Raw genomic sequence first — 20822 nt, forward strand, 5'->3', positions numbered from 1 at the left:
ACTACTTATCACAATTTCTGAAAAACTACTTTATGGGTTGTGATGAAACTTATTATTTCTTATACATAGAAACATTAAGATTGAAAAAACAACAGCTTTCCAAGATCCTAGATGTTTACCAATCATGCAGCTATCTTGTGGATATAATAACTTTAACTTCAAGAAATTTTCAGGACTGTTTTCAGAGACAAATATTGTTGAAGCGTTTGAGTTATATGAACTGTGATGAGCTTCTAGAAAATGTGATACAAATAAGATACTTTTTTCTCCTCTCAATACTCTCAATATTATTATGATAGTTTTTGTGATATGTTGATACACAAAATTAACGATGTATTTACTCCGCATGTGCTGGAAGTTTACGTGTAATTGATTAATACAGTACCGTATCAATAAATGAAATCAAATATTGGGCTTATCGAGAAGTAATGACAATCGTTCAAGTATTTAGTCTGAATCGTATCTGAAAATGACACTTCAACATCAGTAGCAAGTTCTATTTGCACAAAAGAGGAAATCTATACAGGTTTATTTCAACATGAAATTCAATAGTGTGTCGTCCAATAAAGTATGTAATGAAAACATTTGGGGTATGTTGGGTGTGCTCTGTAGATGTGAGATTCTCTAAAATTATAATTAGTAGATAACCCATGTTCCGCAATGGCGGTCTAATTAAAAACTTGACCCACTGAAATATTCAAGAATTCAAAATAGGCCTATAACCATCCTCGGTAAATTAAGAATCAATATGCAAAATATTTCAAGTCAATCAGCTCAGTAGTTCTGGTGTGATGATAAGTCATTCGTGAATTTCCTGTCACCTACGTCTGTCTATTAGCCAATATTATTTCCTTAATTAGGCTATATTATAGATAACTCTAAAACATCAACACAGACAAATTATTATCGTGATTCACATGATGATACGGAAGATAATTGAATGAAGATCTAAAACTTACATGTAGGCCTACATTATTTTGCTGTAAACTTACTATAATCTTGATAGATACTATAAATTAGGATAGGAAGAGAGTTATGAGAGTTTCAGCTGCAAATCTTCCAAAAACTAGTGTGACAACCTCTTTCACCTACAAAAAGTGTTACAAAACTGTAGTGTGTTCTGTAAAATGTTATTGCCTTTATATTATATTTGCGACACGTTTCCTACAATCAAACTTCTATATTATGCATTTATAATATTTCAAACGTTAATTCATTCTTCAGAAGTTCATATTTATCAACATTTATTATGTTTCTATAAGAGAAACTATGGAATATTATAGAAACTTATAGAAGATTAGAAAAATCTATGCAATACAGGTATGACTCATCCAATTCAGGTATTATCGGTTGATATAAGTGAACAGTTCACTCACAACTCAGATTACGTAGTGACAGTGAACTCTATACTAAATAGGCTATGTATCGTTCATGTACTATAGCCTACTTCAAATTATGGAACAGTAATGCGATGTACTAGAAACTCGAAACGAAGAAGCAGTATTAGGCTACAGTATTTAGAATTTAGTTTTCAGTAGGCTACCTGCCAGCAAAGACAAGAAGATTCTCAGCCAAAAATCCAGTTAGTGGTGTGTCACACTCTTTTGAATTCTGATCTATTGATGCGAATTGGAATCATTGTCTACTTTTCAACTTTTTCTATCCAGAAAGGTTTAGAAGGTCCCTGCTTTGTAAATACTGCAGCTATAGTTGAATAGCTTTAGTTATACATACTATAGGGATAGTGGGCAGTTGGATGAGTACTTATATATACAGGACAAAACATCTTCTCTCGCTTTCTCTATCACTTCTCTCTCTCTCCTCCCCTCTTGCTTATTCACCCGCTCTCTCTCTCGCTTACTCACTCACTCAATCTCTCACTCACTCACTCTCTCTCACTCTCACACACTCTCACTCTCTCTCTTTCTGTCTCTTTTAATTATTTTTTCAAATAATTTTTTATACTTTGTGAAATTTGTTCAATAATTATCATTACCATCAATTTATGTATACGCCAGTCACAGACTTACAGTGCTAGAAGATTATACATACACATCGATTTCTACTCGTCCAATTTTTTCCGTCCTCATAAATTCTATTAGATTGAACATAACTTGATGAAGATATGATGTTGTCCATTCAATCTGGTAGAATTATAAAAACGGCAAAAAATCGATGTGCTGTGTAACTGGCTTATTTATCCTTGGTTCAATTACAGTACTTGCAAGTTATGTTTTTCCCATTATTTCAATTATCGTATATCATTCATCATCACATTTTGTGGTCACATTTGCCACTCTACTCATTGCCTTGTTATGAATAACGTTAACTACTGAACATATTTTTAAGGCTATGCAGGAGGGGGACCATGTCGAATTGCTATCTCCATAATCGTAATGTTAATTGGGATTCCATATAACTCGGTTGATTTTCATCCGCACGCTCCGGTCAAAATCTCATTTTGAAGGTTTGTTAATTCTCTATTCAAGTTACGAGGTGGAAAATTGATATTTCTTGGGAAAACATATTGCTCTATTAAGTGGGAAACTTCTATGATTTTTTCCTGGCGTTTTTGATGAATATTTTGGAAATAAACGGTTTTTAAATGGAATCTAGCCAAGGAATTTATCGTTTGCAAGCCACTGAAAAATGGAGGTGACAGACCCTCACACGCACGCACAAGCGGTGCGTGACCGCCTTTAGTTGACTAAAGGCGACCGGTTTCATGGGTTCAGTTTTCCTGTAAACAATAGTTCTTACATTTCCACTCCCTTTTGAAAGTTATTCGCAGAAAGAGTTCATGTGTAAAAGGATATTGACCTGAGAGTGGACAAAATATAATCAGTATACAGAATGTTCTGAAAAAAGGTGCCCGTAAATCAGGGCGTGATTCCTCACATCAAAAGAAGAAAAAAATTATAATTAACATGGGTCCGAAAATGCTTGGTTACCAAGTGATAGAGGGTGGAAGATTTCGTCTGAATTTCTGTGCCTCTGCTGAAACGAAGCCCTACGGGTATTTTGTTGGCTGTTAATTAAGATGTACAATTTAGCGTACTTTATGTGAAATGAACTGAAAAAATCAATAAAACCGTTTCCAGACCTATAGCTACAGTAATTTTTAAGATATGTGACGAAATATGCGAAACTTGGTCCCGAAAAAAGTTCCTTTAAAGTTTTTGTTAAAAAATGTCTCTCTCTCTATATATATATCTCCCGATCGTGTTCTAATGTGAAGGATGTTATGTTATATTCAGAGAGTTGACAATAATTTTATTGGTTGAAACACCGCCAATTTATGTAGTTACATCACAATATTATACTATTGTTTTTCAAATTGCATTCAATAATCAGTTTCAATCACCAATTATAAAATGATTGGGAAGTACTTTCAAGTACTTCACTTCAATAATTCTAGATGATTCATAAATCAGTTTCAATCATCGATTATACAATGATTGGAAAGTACTTTTAAGTACTTTACTTCAATAATTCTAGATGATTCATAAATCAGTTCCAATGACCGATTATAAAATGATTGGGAAGTACTTTCAAGTCACTTCAATCATTCTAAATGATTCATAAATCATTTTCAATCATCAATTATAAAATGATTGGAAAGTACTTTCAAGTACTTTACTTCAATCATTCTAAATGATTCATAAATCAGTTTCAATCACCGATTATAAAATGATTGGAAAGTACTTTCAAGTACTTTACTTCAATCATTCTAAATGATTCATAAATCAGTTTCAATCACTGATTATAAAATGATGGGAAGTACTTTCAAGTACTTTACTTCAATCATTCTAATGATTCATAAATCAGTTTCAATCACCGATTATAAAATGATTGGAAAGTACTTTCAAGTACTTTACTTCAATCATTCTAAATAATTCATAAATCAGTTTCAATCACCGATTATAAAATGATGGGAAAGTACTTTCAAGTACTTTACTTCAATCATTCTAAATGATTCATAAATCAGTTTCAATCACTGATTATAAAATGATTGGGAAGTACTTTCAAGTACTTTACTTCAATCATTCTAAATGATTCATAAATCAGTTTTAATCACCGATTATAAAATGATTGGGAAGTACTTTCAAGTACTTTACTTCAATCATTCTAAATGATTCATAAATCAGTTTTAATCACCGATTATAAAATGATTGGAAAGTACTTTCAAGTAATTTACTCCAATCAAATAATTCTGAACAATTTGTAAATCATTCTCATGCAGTCATCAATTTTATGGACATATTGGTCCACAAGATCCTTCTACATTATTATGGAGATATACTTCACACTTCATGATCTGTTGAGGATACTCGAAAGTTTCGAAGTTTTTCAATTTTCACTATAAGTATAGATTACTCATTAAAATCAAGCAATTCCAAATCATTCCATTCAAATGATTCCGAATGATTGTAAATGGATTTCAATCAGAAATGAGAAAAAAATTCAATGACTTGAAATTATTGTAAATGATTTTAAAGTAATTATAATTGTCTCTTTCAAATCACTTCAAAGTACTTTAAATCAGTTGACTCCAATCATTCTAAATTATTCGTAAATCATTTCCAATCATTGGTCTTCAAGTAATTGAAAAGTACTTCAAAGTACTTCATTCAAATCATTTTAAGTAATTTATAAATCATTTTCAATCATTGGTCTTCAAATGATTGAAAAGTACTTTACTAAATCATTTAAGGTAATTTATAAATCATTTTCAATCATTGGTCTCCAATGACATTTCATGAAGAATTAAAAGTAATTTGAAAGTACTTTTAAATGATTTAACTTGCCCTAAAAAGAGGTGACAAATTTTAAATCACTGGCAATTAGTTTCAAGCACTTTCAAATCATTTCCTTGCTGCTTGGGAAGTACTTTATATAATTCAACAAAAACGAGATTGAATTTTTGTGAATGACTCAAATGACTACAGACAAATTTATGCTCATCTACTTTTATGGGAAATCAAGGAATGATAATTGGGATTGGAATCACACATATTCGAAATCTTTTTTATGATAATTTATATCTTCCTCTATAAATTGATGTATAAGTGGGGCTTCTCAACTTTTCTGTGTTCAGAAATGAACTTTTGATAAGTAAACTTTTGAACAGTGTCATCACCTAAATTTGGAAGAATAAATAATACGAGGATTGCCTTAGTATTTTATGTACCAATGTCTTCACATCAGTGATGTCTGTTAATAAATAAACGAATAAACATCTCTATGATTCTTCTTCATATTCAGTATATTATAATTCTTTGAACTTTGTAATTAGAATAAAATAAATTCATAAATATAGGCTTTATAATATGATTATCAATTATAATAATCAATGTAATCAATGTATTCAATTATTTCTAATCAGGGCTTACCAAAGTGCTACTCAGGATGACTTGTGGCAAGCACTAACTGACGAGGCGCACAGAACGGGAAAACTGCCTCAAGATGTGACAGTGAAGCAGATCATGGATACCTGGACTCTTCAGACCGGATTTCCTTTGGTCACTGTCACAAGGAACTATGAAGATGGCTCTGCCGAAATATCCCAGGTATTTAGACTCTTGTAATATTAACAATATTATCCAATAGGATGTACATTGATTCTTAATTGGACTTATAAATCAAATTTAATAAAATCAAATCAGTGAAATACGAAAATCCTGAAGCTGTTTCTCCATTGAAGTTCACGGTACGGTATTGCTCTAGTTTGATTTTCATAGTTAACAATCACGAGAAAAATTCATCTCACACATTACTTGATCATCATGCATCAAGCAATACGAAATTAGCTACTATATACCATACTTAGTTCCACAAATAATTCATTATCAACGAGAAGAATATATTGAGATGAGTTACTAATTATACGCTATCAAAATTATTATTTCATTATTATTAGCGTATGGCTTTGAATGGTGGGGAGATCCAAGGGTAGTTCCACCTCGCCATATATAGTCCCAAGCTCCCTAATGGGAAACCGGACACCAAGGTTATAGTGAGCACAATACTTCAAATTTACACTTTTCACTTCGGAATAAAGTTTATCAAAATTGTATTGCGTTGGTAATTCTTGAAGAAATAATAATGTCAGCAGTAGTTTAGCCATTGATTAATACTTTAGTATGGTTTTCCGGGATAATTTTACACATACATACAAACATTGAGATACATGAGTAGGTTACTACAAGTTATCTCATTTCAATAGTAGGTAGTTTTCATCAACATAATCGTCCAATTGTCTAAGAGAATGCTGAATGAGACAGTAGGCATTATAAGTTATAGGTACCGTACCGGTACTATAGATATCAGGGAATTGAGTATTGTATAAAGGATATGACATATTTATAGGATATTACAAAAAATTGTATCGTCGAAGAGCTCTAGGCCTAGGGCCTATTTAGGGCCTAGGTAGGTGGAGACGTGGGCAAACAAGGAAAATCCACTAAAAGTAATTTTTACAGGAAGTCAATTCCTAATTCCTTACATCAATCATAATTTCCTTATAGTGACAAAATAATTTCATACTGACAGAAATTAAATATTCTTCATTTGTTTGATAATTAATTATTTAACATTCATAGTTTATAAAATTGATCAAAAACTAATTGAAAATCAAAATTTGGAAAAATTGGACTAAGTACATTTACCTTTTACGCCTACTATGTAGCTACTGTATGCATTATTATGCTAGTATGTAAAATGGTGTACTTGCTGAGCTGGCAAGATCTCAAAGTTGGTCGAATTTTTTTCAGAAAAGGTTCATTGTATCGAATCACTCACAAAACACCGATAGATCATTGTGGTGGATTCCTCTGACGTTCACCACTTCAAGAGAGCTGGAGTTCGAGAACACCACTCCTAGTCACTGGATGAGGAAAGAACAAAGTATCACATTGAAGGATCAAAGATTGCCTCAGTCCAAGAGAGATTGGATCATCTTCAACATAAAAGAGACAGGTGATCAATTTATTGATGTAGGATTCAATAATAACATTCACTCTTCCATGCAAGGCTACTATACAATTATTGAAATGTAATAAAAATTTTCAAGCTCCCTCAAGTATCCTCAGGTTGATAGATCGACCAAGAAAATGTATACTTGAGGATTTTCATTTTGTTTTAATAATAATAAAACCTATATGGCATACAAAAATGAACATTCTTTCAGTGAGAAAATTTCATGAGTCTCTGTATTACTATGGAAAATATCAAGGTACCTAGAATACATTCTAGAATGTATTCTAGGTACATTTTAAAATAGCATATATCACACTATAAATCATCTTCACAACTTTACCAATAAAATTAATTTAGAATTGGAAGATTTCTTATGACCAGGTCTCATAAAACATACGGTAATATTCAATACTTATATTGACATCCTCAAAAATTCTCCTCATTCTGTTAAGCATCAGCAGAATAATGAATACAGGTCGTAGTATGGAATGATGAATACGACGTATAGAATTATGATTCACATCATTCTTTAAATATAATAATAGTGATATATTGATTGTATTTTATTCATGTTTGTTTCCAAATTCTATGGAGTGAAAGAGGCAGAATGAGGGTTTTCTATTGTATTTATTGATGAGAATAATAATTATTAAATTAATGATGAGACGTTTAATATGCAATAGCCTACACTTCTTTTCTGTGGTCAACATATTATATTACATCATCTCACAATCTTAAAATCCATGTAGAGATAAAATTATCTATTGTTCAGAAGATATGTATTATCTGATGATGATGATACGTGCAGGAAACCATGGTACCGTATGCGTATAATGAGTGATTCATTGTTTCAGGCTTCTACAGAGTGAATTATGACACTCAAAACTGGCAGAGTTTGATCAATCAGCTTGTCGACTCTGAGGGATTTAAACGAATAGGTGAGTATATTATATAACTTACTTTGGAGAAATTACGGTACTTCTAATTGGTGAAAATAATCTAAAATTACAGTAAGTTACCGGTTTTTCTAATTGTTAATAATTCATGAGATGACTTTATTCACAATAATAATTATGTTTACCTATTCAGCAGACAAATGATACAAGATGAAAATTATGTTCACCAATATTAGCAGACAAATGATACTAGAAGAAAATGATAATAAAACGATATCTTTACTCTATGATATTAGGCTGTATGAGTGATTCTCATGGAGTATTGTTTCTACTCATGGGAAGGAGTAGCTCTATCATCCAGAGTTTTGTCTATGTATTCACGAACGTGTATTCCTTTACAGGAACGATCAACAGAGCGCAGCTTGTGGATGATGCCCTGAATCTTGCCAGGGCGAATGTGATCAACTACACTTTAGCATTAGATGTCACACGCTATCTGAAGCAAGAGCTCGACTACTTTCCCTGGAAATCGGCATTTAATGCATTCGATTACCTCGAAAATATGCTGAGCAAGAGTGCTGGATATGACAAATTCAAGGTGAGTTTTTTACTTCTATCACTGAAAGCATTGTGAATAGTAAAAGGATAATGTTTATAGCTTTGTTGTAGTCTAGACACTGTTTCCACAGTGTATACTATAACAAAGCTATTATGTAGTATTTTGTCAAGCATAACTACATCAATAATATTAATATAAATGATAAGAGATAGGAGAGTACCGGTACCAATTATTCACAACTCGAGCACATATGCTCATGCCACAACTCCTGGGTACCTGGCCTTGAGTTAAATATATCCCATATATCAGTACTCTTTACCAATCCTGGAACCCTAAACTTGAAAATATGTATTTATTTATACTTACATTTTTTGAAAATATTTATTCATGGAGACTTCAAATTTTTCAATTCATTTTATTTTTTCCTTCTGAATACAATTTAAAGCAGTTACATAGAATCTTAAGCAATAAAGCTTATACAATTCAAGAAACGATATAATATACTTACTAAAATCAAACAACAGAATATAGAACTATACTAAACAGTAAAACTCTTGAGCTATCACAATTTTATTCTTGTATAAAATTCTTGTATCAGATAGGAAAGAGCTTACATAGGCAACAAAGGCCTGTGCGTAAGCTCGAGTTATCACAACGATATGCGTTATATCTATAATTATAAAGAGAGATCTCAATTTTTATTAGAGATCTAAACTACATTAAAATAATTTTCAATGATGAATCTATAATTCTCATGCATTAAGAAGGGATAAAAAAGTGGAAAACTAAATTATAAATAACTCTAAATTTATAAATAAAAGATGATGACTGTTATGAAGACTGTTACAAATGTACAAAACATGTATAGTTTATCACCTATTTACCTCTCACTTCTTCTCCGATTGACAATAAACGATGAGAAGCCAAACTCAATTATTATTTTTGCTCAAATCTTAGAATGATTTTAGATTTTTTGAATACATAGTCAATTATTCAATGAAGGACTGCAATTGCAAATATCAATATTCTAGTAGGATGTTGGTTTCATTTAATTTCAAAACAGTTATCAATCTATATATGGTACTAGCATAGCCACCTCTAATACAAGACCGCGGCCTACGATATTGCAACGTCGCAGTGTAGGCCTAGAATCTAAAGATTAGCTGGTATTTTTAAAATCTTTTTCACCAATCATGTATTAAATTCTAGGCCTACACTGCGACGTTGCAATATCGTAGGCCGTGGCCTTGTATTAGAGGTGTTACTATATATTGATCATTTAATTTAAAAAGAATCTTCAATCTATTCCAACCATCATTAAGATCCTATATATTCTCTCAGGCTCATTATTTTCCACGTCCATTCCCTGGAATATAAGGTTGGAAGATTCTAGAATTTGTAAAACTTTGAAGTTGACGAATTGGACGCATTTATGTTGTTTATTATAATAAAGATTGCTGACATTATGAATATTAATCTCACAATAACAATATTATCACCAGATTCAGCTCTCCGAATTCCCCCAGTATTTTTCCCGGCAATAAATGTATGTTATGTAACAAACTATATCCTGAAAGAGTCTGAAACCACTATTGATATACCAATGGTTATTTTCAGTTTTTTTACTACAGTAACTTGATTCGCTGAAACTGCTTTACTCTGGCCTACATACTGCCTCTGGTAGCGGTATATCAACTGTTTTTTTTTTTTTTTTTTTTTAGTTTCCTCCTCCAACTATATCAACTGCTTGATTTGCTGGAACTGTTTTATTCTGGCCTACCTACTTCTGTTGGTAACAGTATACCTACTGTGTTTTTCTTGTTTTCTCCACTACCAACTACTGATTTGCTGAAACTGTTCCATTCTGGCCAACCTACTGCAGCTGGTACTGGTATATCAACTGCTTTATTTAGTTTTCTCCACTACCTATATCATCTAATTGATATTTTCTGAAAACTCTTTCTTGCAGGCTTACTTACTGCAGCTGGTAGCGCGACTGTACGAAGACGTGGGCTTCATGGACAATATGACTGACAGCCAGCTGCGCGTGTTCAAGCGAGTGGATGTACTCAAGTGGGCTTGCACGCTCGGACATGAGGATTGCGTGCGCAATGCTGTCACTCAGTTCCAGAATTGGCGCAGCTCGCCCTATCCCGACAGGAACAATCCGTGAGTTGATAGCCCTGAAACCCTAACAGAAATGTGTGTTTCAATCAATCAATCAATCAATTTTCATTCCGATCAACACAATACAATATACATAAAAGAAATCACAATCAAAAATAAATGTCCAATTAAATACAAAAACAGGCTGGCGGGGTGTGCTGGAAAGAAAGAAAGGAGGAAAAATACGTAGCCAATTATGGTTTCCCATGTAATAGGCAGGTAGAGGGTATAAATGTAAGGAAAAATGGGTGAGGAGGAGAAGAAAAGGGAAGTATTAAAGAAGAAAGTAGGAAAAAAGAGAAAAAAAATGTGCAAAAATTGTGAGTCCACTTTAACAAATGTATCTAAAAGAATTGGCCTTGCAAACAGTAGTTTGAGCAGAAATCTTGAGATTCATACGTGGATATGGGAGAAAAAGTTACTGTGTGTCCAGGTTTGGTGCGAGGAAAAATGAATTTATATTTTATCAAGTATTCAATTGCGGGTTTAATATATAATTGTCGTATTGTCATTACCTTGAAGTCACCAAAAACCATCTCGGTACAATCTAGGTCTGTTTAGAATAATTTCAATTACTAGTTTTTGGGCTACGAATAAAAAATACTTGTTTAAAATTGAAAATGAAGTAGAAAAATATCGTAGAAATTGTATTAGTACCGGTATTATAAAATTGAAACTATAATATACCCCAATATATTTTTTTCTCCGATTATTGTATTTTTTGCTAACCTTATAAATAAATAAATAAATAAATAAATACTAAAATGTTGAGAGAGATGCTGTAGTAATCAGGCGCGTGAAACCATAGAGAAAATATAGCATAAGAAGATATTCCATGGTATAGGACTTTCATGTTTCAAATTTCAAACTCAAGCTGATAATCCTGTTAGTTATTTTTCGTGGAGGTATGTGGCGCTGGTAGTCTCTCGAGTACAGTGACTATAAAATAATTGATATACAGTGATAATATAGTCTCTGTACTCATACTGTGCCGTTATTACACTCTCACCCGGTCAAAACAGTATAATAATAGACAGTAGTCGGCTTGAGTTAACAAAGAATCGGCTTTAAATTTGAAACATAAACCATCTATAACATGGGTGGAACCCATATCTTACTCACATCTACTTCTGATACCTTTTCTCAATGGTGGAACCTTACTCGTGTGAGTAAGATATCTTGAATATCCAATGGGAGAAACAATTTTCCAAAGAAATTTCATTTCTTTGTAAACTTTATATCCTCCTCCACTATTTTGTATTACAATAAAGCCCGGGCCACTTCTAACGTGCAGCGATCCTACTCAAACTTATGTCCGATATTTCTGTGGGGTAGAAGAGTGGTGATGCTGGGACAGTTCACTGAGTTTTCAACAAATTTCGGCAATTTATTGCCAATTTTATAAAAAAACACAGCAACATATAAATTGTCTTCAAATTGTAGAAATCATTGTTTTCAATAGTTTTCTTTTGTTAGTGTGGGAGCCACTGAGAAAGTTGCCAGCAAAATTTTCTCACATTACAAGTCCATGCCGACTATACGCTCTCTGAGTAGAAAATTGACTACTTCTGTCGCTCCACATTATTGAGAAAAGCAACTTATGTTCTCTAAAATTACAACGCTCTTGTAGAAAACTATTTGTGAACATCATTTTGTCGATAACTTCGATGCAAATGCAGCTTTAAATTTCAATCAATATTATTCATTCTAATAAGAATCATTCTAATGTGGATTTTTGAATGGATTTTCCAGGATCTCTCCAAACTTGAAGGCAACAGTTTACTGTACAGCTATCCAGGTTGGAGGACAGATGGAATGGGATTTCGCCTGGCAACGATTTCTCAAGGCAAATGTCGGCTCTGAGAAAAATCTCTTGCTCAATGCGATGGGATGCTCAAGAGAGCCTTGGATTCTGAGCAGGTACCAATAATATTTATAGATATTATTCTCAATAGACTAGATATTATTTGAACAAAAAATTTGGAATTAATGATGAAATTAAATAAATGAATACGGTAATATAATATTATTGAATGGAGATATAAGCTAACTTTGAAAAAAATATGTTGATGAGGTGATCATAGATTGACTTCTCGAGAAGCAAGGCCTAACAATTAATAAACAAAGTTAAAATAAATAAAACAACAAATAGAACAGAGTTACTCTGTTTATAAATCTAGTAGGTCGTTCACCATTCGAACCATATAAAATTTTATTGTAAATTAGATTTATTCTTCAGAACGTGAAGACCTTAAAAACAGTGTATAAAATATTTTGAATTAGCCTGAAATATTGAGATAGATTGATTTTCTTTTCAATTTCACTAATAGGTATATAAACAATGAACTACCGTAAATGATCATAATATAGTATGCCTACATAACCATTATTCCTGTTAGACTATTTGACTACATTACCAATAATATTATAATGGAGAGGCTTCATAATAATTAAAACATCATCATTCTTGCTCTATAGTATATTTTGCACTGTAGACCTATGCCTGTAGGTCATTTTTTAAATAATCAAGACATACATTTTACTGTAGATCTAGGGCTATTGGTCATTAAAAAAATCAAGTCAAACAGTAGATCACAAAATAGAATCAGTTTTATGTTTTTTCAACAGTTCATTCTAAATACCTAAGAACATAATAAATTAAATTTGAAATTCAAGGAAGTGGGCCCCCATAAATATATAATATTATGAACTGATAAAATTTTTCAAACAAATTGTTTATTATTACATGGATCACTGGTATTGAGTAGTTTGTATACATTTCATAAAATACTAACTATTCATGGTATTTTGAAGGTATATAAATTGGGCTGTATCACCAGACTCCGGCATCAGAAAGCAGGATGCTCCAACTGTGTTTGCCGCACTGTCAGGCAATGTCATTGGACAGAGTCTGGCTTTCAACTTCCTCAGAGAAAATTGGCCAAGCTTGAAAGAATAGTAAGTGATTTCATTTCTATATGACTATTTATCATATGTAATGGTTGTTTTAACTTCAATCATTCATTTATGTTCAATATAATAATTGTTCACACTGTGCTATAAATATGAGGTAGTAATTGATGTTGCTTTCCATGACGAAACACTATATAATAACTTTGTTGTAGTTCAGACACTGTGTTACTTGTAAATATTTGAAAAACACTTACTTTTCTTGGAGTATTGAGGAATGCATTTCACTCCTGAGAAGGAGCTTCATCAGCCTGACACTAGGGTCGCTTGCTTTCTATGGGTTGGACTGTGTGGCCAAAATGTGTGAAAATATTGCATTTGGTTTGAAGTTTATTTGGTCATTGATCAGATTGGATTTGTCATTTTTGAGGTGTTTAAAAATTTTGTATTGTTCAAGTGTGTTTAGTCTCTAGCTTTTCGAAGAATCTGTAGTATTTGTCAATATCTGTTTGTACTGTTTTGAGAGTGTGGCCTGTGGCTATTAAATGTTCTGCATAATAATTATGTGGATTCTGAATTTGATTTTAATGCTTTTATGTGTTCATTGTATCTTAAGTTACGATCGGTCTGTCCAATATAGAATTTTGGGCATGTATTGCATTTTAGTAATACGGAACTAAAAATACAGAAAATAGACAGCTCACAATTTGAAAAACAAAAATATGAAAAAACAGGGATATATAAGGTTGGTTCCGAATCGGTACAAAATCGGATTTATAATCGGATACAATCGTGGATTGATGTCTTTTTGAGAATATATGAGTCTCAAATACACTGATAGTCCATATAGAAAAGAGGTGTTTCTAATTTGAAGGTATTTTGTTTGCTGTTTGTATGCTTATGTTAGAATGTTTATTTCTTTGAATGTAAATACTTTTTACTTACCATGTTTAATTTATGACGATGCTATGCACTTGTATAAATGTTTTCTGCAATGAAAAAATTTTGAATCTTGAATCTTGATTAACAGTGTATTGCAGTTGCAGTAGATTCACGTAGGCCTACGACGTTTATAACCGTATTAATCCAGATAACGTTGAAATTGCATACTGGATATGGTTGAAACTTGTGATCACTGTGACCAGTACATATATGATTGACAACTCTAAGCTGAAAAATAATTATCCATCACATGAATCCAGTGATAAACAGAACTAGAAGTACCGGTACCTATCTCATGAAGATTGTGCATTAGATATAGATGTCGTGCTGCTCGATCTTATATAATTTGATCCAACATTGCATATTGTTCATGTTTAATAATTAATCATCATGTGTTTATCATTCATCGTTTAATTTGCTCTTTGCATCCATACTTATTGTGTATTGGTTTTTTGTGAGTCTCATGTGAAAATATTCATTTTGCAGTTTTGGAGAATCAATGTTCACCCTCAATACGCTTATCAGACTCTCGACCAATAGGATGAACACAGATTTTGAGCTGAAATCAGTAAGTAGATACTTTTCCACCGTGATAAATAGTTTGTGCCGGGCACTCTCTTAATTCAGGCCTTTTCCCAAGTTATAATAGTAAATTTAATACGCAATAGACTAGACCATTATTGTAAGTGAGTTAGCGAAATAAATTATTTTCTCTCTCTATTATGAACGGCCATGACTTCGAGTTTCCCATGATAGATATTTAAAAATTGTGGCTCCGAGTCGTCGAGGAATGTAGATTATGGAATTATCTCTAAAACTTAGCCTTCTTGTCGCGACATAAAATGCGATAAGTTGGAAAACAGCAAGCATTGAAATTATAACAAACTACCGATTTTGCAGTTACTATTTGGTCCAAAGGCTGTAGAAGCCACGCGACGATTGGTCAAATTGATTCCATTCGCCCAATAGGAGACCTGTTTCTAAATACAGTAGTGGGGATTCCCCAGTCGAGAGACCAGATTACGTTCCGGAGGACACTTTGCTAGGAGCACTACGAGAGTAAAGATGTAGTCACTATGTTTCCCCCTTTTTGGGCAGGTATATAAGTTTATTTCAGTAGTTAATGTAGGAGCTAGTTTTAATTTTTATTAATGTTTAAATTTACTAGTAGTGCCATGTCCTGAAAGGTTTAATTGTGTTTCTTCATCATGTACGAATAATTGTTTCTTCAAATAACCGCTAAGCGGTTCATGTGTGTCCCCAAACCAACTTCTTGTACTACCACCCCTTTGGTTCCGCAACTTTATGTAAACCGCTTCAAGACACCCGTTCAGACGACAGGTCTAGGGACGTAAGAGGACGTCGCCGTCAAGCCAAATTCAACCGGTAAAAGCTCACCGCCAAAAACAAGGTACTGTAACCCCGACGATAAAGCAACGTACAAACCAACGAAAGTGCAGTGTAGTGAAACAAAGGTTCATTCGAGAATGTCAATAAAAAGTGGGGATTCAAAATTATTATGAAATGGGTTATATGGGTTACTATCGACGAAATTTGGGTTCAACGGTTTTTTTCTTTCTTGAGTAATTTCATGTTGAAATTGATTGGTTATTTATGACTGATCTTGTTTGGTTTTGTGACGTATTGCTATCTAAACGGGGATAGTAATGCGCCCCCGAATCAGATGAAGAATGTCAACAAAGTAACATGATATTGTTGTTTCTGTTGTTCGATTTTAGCTGCCAATGTTTATTGAGGCTGTTTGTATTTTTCTATTATTTCAAATTGTAGTGTTATTCTATAGTATAAACCTATTAAATCAGGCATGGCAAGATTAATTGAAGTTTTCTTGACTCTAGCCCGTTCACCTGCATGAATTAGGTATAGACTCAGGTATTTTCTAGATGTGTCGGCCTATTTCTAAATTCTAAATTTTATTCAAAATTATCTTCTTAGGCACACAACTGCGCCGACTCTGCTGTCTAGAGATATTTAAATCTCTGGAATTCAAATTTTCTAAAAAATTAAATTTTTCATAACTTACTCTAATAATACTAGATCAATTTTTCTGAGTCTATACTTAATAATTCATTCTGTGAACGTGTTAACTGTCAATATTTTGGGTTTGGAGTTGAATGAATAATTTATTGTTGCCACTCCAATTTTCTGAAGATTAAATAATTGTAGATGAAACAGGAAAGTTATTCAGTTATGTTAACCATTAAAATGATAATCTTTTGAAGTGCTTAAAGATAAAGTCAAGTATCATTGATGCTTAAGTTGAAAGTATTCTGAAACTTCATATTGAAATTGATCATTGATATTGAAGGTTTAACGTTAGAATAAAAATGAGTAGAAGAAACTAGGACATGTGAGAAAAAACTGATTCTAAGTGCTGAATAAATTTTTGTATTCTGTAATTCCGTGAATGATGATAGAAATTATTGTAATGTCAACGTACGTATTCTGGTCTCACGCATCGGGTACTTGAGTATCATCATAGTATAGTAGTAGTGAAAGTGAATATTGAGATTTTAAAGGTCAACCCAAGTAAATTAGGAAAATTCGGAAATTATTATGGGAGAATGTTTGAGGAAAATAGGAAATTTTTTTGATAAGTTTAGGTTGATCGAAGGTAATCAGAGAATAAATAGGAAACTGTTTTATTAGTTATTGTTGATACTTAGTTTTGAAAAGTTGATGAGTAGTTTTGGCCTTGAGATGTTTAAACTAAATAATTAGATATTGTAAATTGAAATTTGAAACGATGATCAATCCTTGGGAATTTGTATAAAAATAAGTTGATTGAGATGAGGTTGTTAAGTCCCTTTATCAGTAATGTTTATTCTCGAAAAGGTGAATCAGTTTTATTATTGGAAATATTTTTTTTTAGGTGTGATTCTTGCGGTAGGCATGCGTAGTGATAGTGTAAAGATCCGTTGTGTTGGTAACGTTTCCTGTAGGCTGTGGGGAATTTTTTTTGTTTAGTTGAGACTCAAGATTTAGAGGAGGACACGGGGATGTCCTGCCTATGTGTGTTGTTGTTGAATTTAGGTAATCGGCGCGAGTGTAGGTCCGTGTCCAGAGAGAACGGAGCACTGCCCGAAAGTTGTCCATGTAACAAATCAAGGAATTTAGCTGTGACTAACCTTGCAAATTTGTACGGTGGAATTGTATAATTTTAGCGAAAGGCACCGAAGATGGTGTGAGCTAAGATTTTTTTGTATCTAGTAAACGGTCTGGTTCATTCGAGAGTTATGGGGCTCGTCAGTAGAATAACGTAAACCGAAATCTAGAATATTTAGTGACTCTTCGTAGTGATTGTAAGGAAAACAATCAGCGTAATGCAGTTTAGGGAAGCCCAGTCAAAAGGTTCGTTAATGTTTGGTAGGAAAGTCAGCCGCAAAACACAAGTAAAAATTGGTAAAAAAGGGGGTATTATTGAGTTTAAAGTTGCTTAGAAATTTGGTATGGTAACGAAAATTGAAGGTTTTAGACAATGAATATTTAAAGTGATTAGTTAAGGTATACAAATAAAATAACAGAGAAACCTTTTCGAGTACCTAGGTAATGTTAAAATGGTTATCAGTGAAAGTAGAAATAAATATTGGAACACTAATGAACGGGTTAAATTAAAATAAATTAACAGTGAAATTCTTCTAGTTGAATCTGAAATAAAAAGGGAAAATCTCTTGAGTTAAGCATGAGTTTAAATTATTCTGTAGTTGAGAGTTGAAAGGTTGATTAAAAATTTAATTGGGGATATGGAAGTAGAAATATGTAGGAAAATTCGTGTCAAAAGGAAATAGAATTTTTGTTGGGAAAATTAAATTAAAGTAATTAACAGTATAGTAGAAATCTTACTTTGGCCAGTAAAGTCTAGTTCAAAGGAAAACGGAGAAGGAAGAGTGAGAGAGTTTTCCATGTGAATAAGTTGAGATATTTTAAGATCTAGTAGAGTAATTGAAACTAGTTGGATATGAAGTTTATTGTTGAGGAATAATTATGTGAGGCTCCAGTAAGGTTAGAAATGTCAGTGAACTTGGGAATCAGTAATAGTGTAATAGTAGTCTATTAATGTGTTATGTATTGGTAAATTTCATAATGTTGGTAATCAGAAGGAAAGCAGCAGCAGTTCATCAATGCTAAGTTAGAGCTGAACTTTAATATTATTAAATCATGCCTTGAGAATTACTCTTCCAGTGTTTTGAGAAAATGTCACGTAGGTACTTTGAGTTTGAGATAAATAACCATGATCGCTGTCGAGTCAATTTATCCAGTTGAAGTTGTAGGCAGTGAGAAAATTACAATACTCTAGTGACAAGCGAAGTATAAAATAATTGTCGATTAAACCTAGCACTCATTGTTTTGTTTTGACTAGCGTTCTGTCGTAGAGGTTTCCTACTAGAATATTATAATGAAAAGTGTTTTTCTCATGATTGTGGAATGCAAAATCGCGCTTGTGTCATATAGCTCTCGCGTTGATATAATAATGCTATTTCAACCATTATTATCTTTGAATCGTAGTCTATGTAGAATAGTATTGCCTATTGAATTGCTTTATATTGTTAAAAATATGTTGCACTCTCAACTCTATAGTAATGATAGTTAGATTTCAATACATTCAGCTGAGTGAAAAAGTTTCATCCTTTACTATTATGATCAAACGTACTTCATATTTTACAACAGCAGAGTAACATAGAACCAATTAAAACTATGATGTCTTTTAAACGTTTTCCCTTGTTAGAGTTTGCCAAGAAAATAACCAGGGACTCAATAAAGTGATTGAAGTATTCAAGATTATTATACTCGGTCCGTCTTTAGTACCTACTTAAAAGGTGGACACGTCCATATTGTTTTGTCCTGACTCTTGCCACAGTTTTAAAGACTCTTGCCACAAATCTCAATTAGTTATACATTTTGCTGAATTTCGGAATGATTAAAGAGATTTCTTTTGAAGAGGGCCCGCTTCAAATTGGATCCTACTATCAATCCAGAAATTCGACTCTCCAAATCATACAGAATGCCTCTATGGTAACATATCCTGATTAGATTTCTTTTTGCGTGTTTCACACCGGAAGGAAGGGGAGTGTGCCGGGCACTCTCTTTAATTCAGGCCTTTTCCAAGTTATAATAGTAAATTTAATACGCAATAGACTAGAGCCATTATTGTAAGTGAGTTAGCGAAATAAATTATTTTCTCTCTCTATTATGAACGGCCATGACTTCGAGTTTCCCATGATAGATATTTAAAAATTGTGGCTCCGAGTCGTCGAGGAATGTAGATTATGGAATTATCTCTAAAACTTAGCCTTCTTGTCGCGACATAAAATGCGATAAGTTGGAAAACAGCAAGCATTGAAATTATAACAAACTACCGATTTTGCAGTTACTATTTGGTCCAAAGGCTGTAGAAGCCACGCGACGATTGGTCAAATTGATTCCATTCGCCCAATAGGAGACCTGTTTCTAAATACAGTAGTGGGGATTCCCCAGTCGAGAGACCAGATTACGTTCCGGAGGACACTTTGCTAGGAGCACTACGAGAGTAAAGATGTAGTCACTATGTTTCCCCCTTTTTGGGCAGGTTTATAAGTTTATTTCAGTAGTTAATGTAGGAGCTAGTTTTATTTTTATTAATGTTTAAATTTACTAGTAGTGCCATGTCCTGAAAGGTTTAATTGTGTTTCTTCATCATGTACGAATAATTGTTTCTTCAAATAACCGCTAAGCGGTTCATGTGTGTCCCCAAACCAACTTCTTGTACTACCACCCCTTTGGTTCCGCAACTTTATGTAAAACCGCTTCAAGACACCCGTTCAGACGACAGGTCTAGGGACGTAAGAGGACGTCGCCGTCAAGCCAAATTCAACCGGTAAAAGCTCACCGCCAAAAACAAGGTACTGTAACCCCGACGATAAAGCAACGTACAAACCAACGAAAGTGCAGTGTAGTGAAACAAAGGTTCATTCGAGAATGTCAATAAAAAGTGGGGATTCAAAATTATTATGAAATGGGTTATATGGGTTACTATCGACGAAATTTGGGTTCAACGGTTTTTTTTTTCTTGAGTAATTTCATGTTGAAATTGATTGGTTATTTTATGACTGATCTTGTTTGGTTTTGTGACGTATTGCTATCTAAACGGGGATAGTAATGCGCCCCCGAATCAGATGAAGAATGTCAACAAAGTAACATGATATTGTTGTTTCTGTTGTTCGATTTTAGCTGCCAATGTTTATTGAGGCTGTTTGTATTTTTCTATTATTTCAAATTGTAGTGTTATTCTATAGTATAAACCTATTAATCAGGCATGGCAAGATTAATTGAAGTTTTCTTGACTCTAGCCCGTTCACCTGCATGAATTAGGT

General features: G+C 33.0%; 1 protein-coding gene across 2 annotated transcripts in view; it reads left to right on the forward strand.

The window, feature by feature from the left end:
* Positions 1 to 20822, forward strand: part of LOC111047697 (aminopeptidase N) — an 80850-nt gene that overhangs the window by 56183 nt on the left and 3845 nt on the right. For both annotated transcript variants that reach the window (XM_039434031.1, XM_039434030.1), the window contains exons 10-17: positions 5387 to 5570; positions 6774 to 6978; positions 7833 to 7916; positions 8276 to 8472; positions 10403 to 10602; positions 12352 to 12519; positions 13414 to 13557; positions 14938 to 15019. In XM_039434031.1, the coding sequence (XP_039289965.1) occupies positions 5387 to 5570; positions 6774 to 6978; positions 7833 to 7916; positions 8276 to 8472; positions 10403 to 10602; positions 12352 to 12519; positions 13414 to 13557; positions 14938 to 15019 (1264 nt within the window). The remainder of the gene's footprint in view (positions 1 to 5386; positions 5571 to 6773; positions 6979 to 7832; positions 7917 to 8275; positions 8473 to 10402; positions 10603 to 12351; positions 12520 to 13413; positions 13558 to 14937; positions 15020 to 20822) is intronic.

The sequence above is a fragment of the Nilaparvata lugens genome, chromosome 8 (genome assembly GCF_014356525.2).
Source record: "Nilaparvata lugens isolate BPH chromosome 8, ASM1435652v1, whole genome shotgun sequence".
Classification (NCBI taxonomy): Eukaryota; Metazoa; Arthropoda; class Insecta; order Hemiptera; family Delphacidae; genus Nilaparvata; species Nilaparvata lugens.